Source organism: Pseudomyrmex gracilis, unplaced genomic scaffold (genome assembly GCF_002006095.1).
Source record: "Pseudomyrmex gracilis isolate BER0280 unplaced genomic scaffold, ASM200609v1 scaffold_5741, whole genome shotgun sequence".
NCBI classification, from domain to species: Eukaryota; Metazoa; Arthropoda; class Insecta; order Hymenoptera; family Formicidae; genus Pseudomyrmex; species Pseudomyrmex gracilis.
In genome coordinates this window covers 363-1,437 of record NW_018026325.1, presented here as the reverse complement: position 1 = coordinate 1,437, position 1,075 = coordinate 363, and the positions used below count along the sequence as shown (strand labels likewise).

At 34.6% G+C, this 1,075-nt stretch overlaps 1 protein-coding gene across 1 annotated transcript; it reads left to right on the top strand.

Annotated features, from left to right (window-relative positions):
• Positions 1-337: 337 nt before the first annotated feature.
• Positions 338-833, top strand: LOC109863512 (piggyBac transposable element-derived protein 4-like; the record flags this gene model as incomplete). The annotated part of the gene is made up of 1 exon (XM_020443769.1): positions 338-833. A coding segment is annotated over exon 1 (496 nt), but the record flags the coding sequence as incomplete, so codon positions are not given.
• Between the last annotated feature and the right edge of the window lie 242 nt (positions 834-1,075).

The following is a 1,075-nucleotide window of genomic DNA, read 5'->3' as shown; positions in this document are numbered from 1 at the left end:
CCCTGTGACGTCATACCCCTCTTCCCTGTGACGTCATACCCCCTTCCCCTGTGACGTCATACCCCCTCCCCTCCGTGTGACGTCACCCCTCCCCCTGTGACGTCATACCCCGCACCCCCCTCGGAGCTCCTGAATTAGAACCGGCCTTATATCACTACTTTATGAGAAATTTGATTTAGGCGTTTCTGGTGTTATTGTTGCACATTTCATGCAACCTTATTGTAACAAAGGGCGTGTGTTATACACTGATAATTGGTATACATCTCCACAACTGTCAGACTACTTACATGACAGAAATACTGGTCTTTGTGGAACTGTAAAAAAAAATTGTAAAGGAATGCCAACTCTCAGTTCAAAGCTAGATCGTGGTGAAACAGAAGTTGCCCACACTGATTCTTGGATGGTAATCAAATGGATGGATAAAAAGGAAGTTTATGTATTGACAAGTATTCACGAACACCAGTTTTGTAAAACTGGTAGGAAAAACTACAAAACCAATGAAGATATTATAAAACCCATTTGTATCGTGGGTTATAACAAAAATATGGGTAAAATCGATGATATCGACAGACAATTATCTTTGACAGAATCTTATAGAAAATGTATAAAATGGTATAGAAAATTGGTTTTTCGTTTAATTGATTTGATGTTGATAAACGCCCACAGTTTATTCAAGATGCTCATTAAAAATGCGATTTTGTTTCCTGATTTTCGATTGAGCGTCGTAAGAGATATTATGCAAGTAAATTCGCAAGAAGTTTCATCATTTACATCGCCTGATCTTAGACTAAATGGACGACATTTCCCCAGAACAATTCAAGCTTCAAATGATGGTAAAACGTTATCACGTCAATGTGTTCTATGCACTATACACAAAAAGAAAAGTCGATCATCATATGAGTGTAAAAAATTTTGTAAAACTTTATGCATTAAACCTTGCTTTGAAATTTATCACACTAAACGATTATTGTTGTAATTTATACAATTAAAAAAAGCATTAAAAGAATTTTAAAAAAAATCATAAAATAAACAAAAAAAACAAAAAAATATAAAAGTGAATAAAAAATTTAAAAAA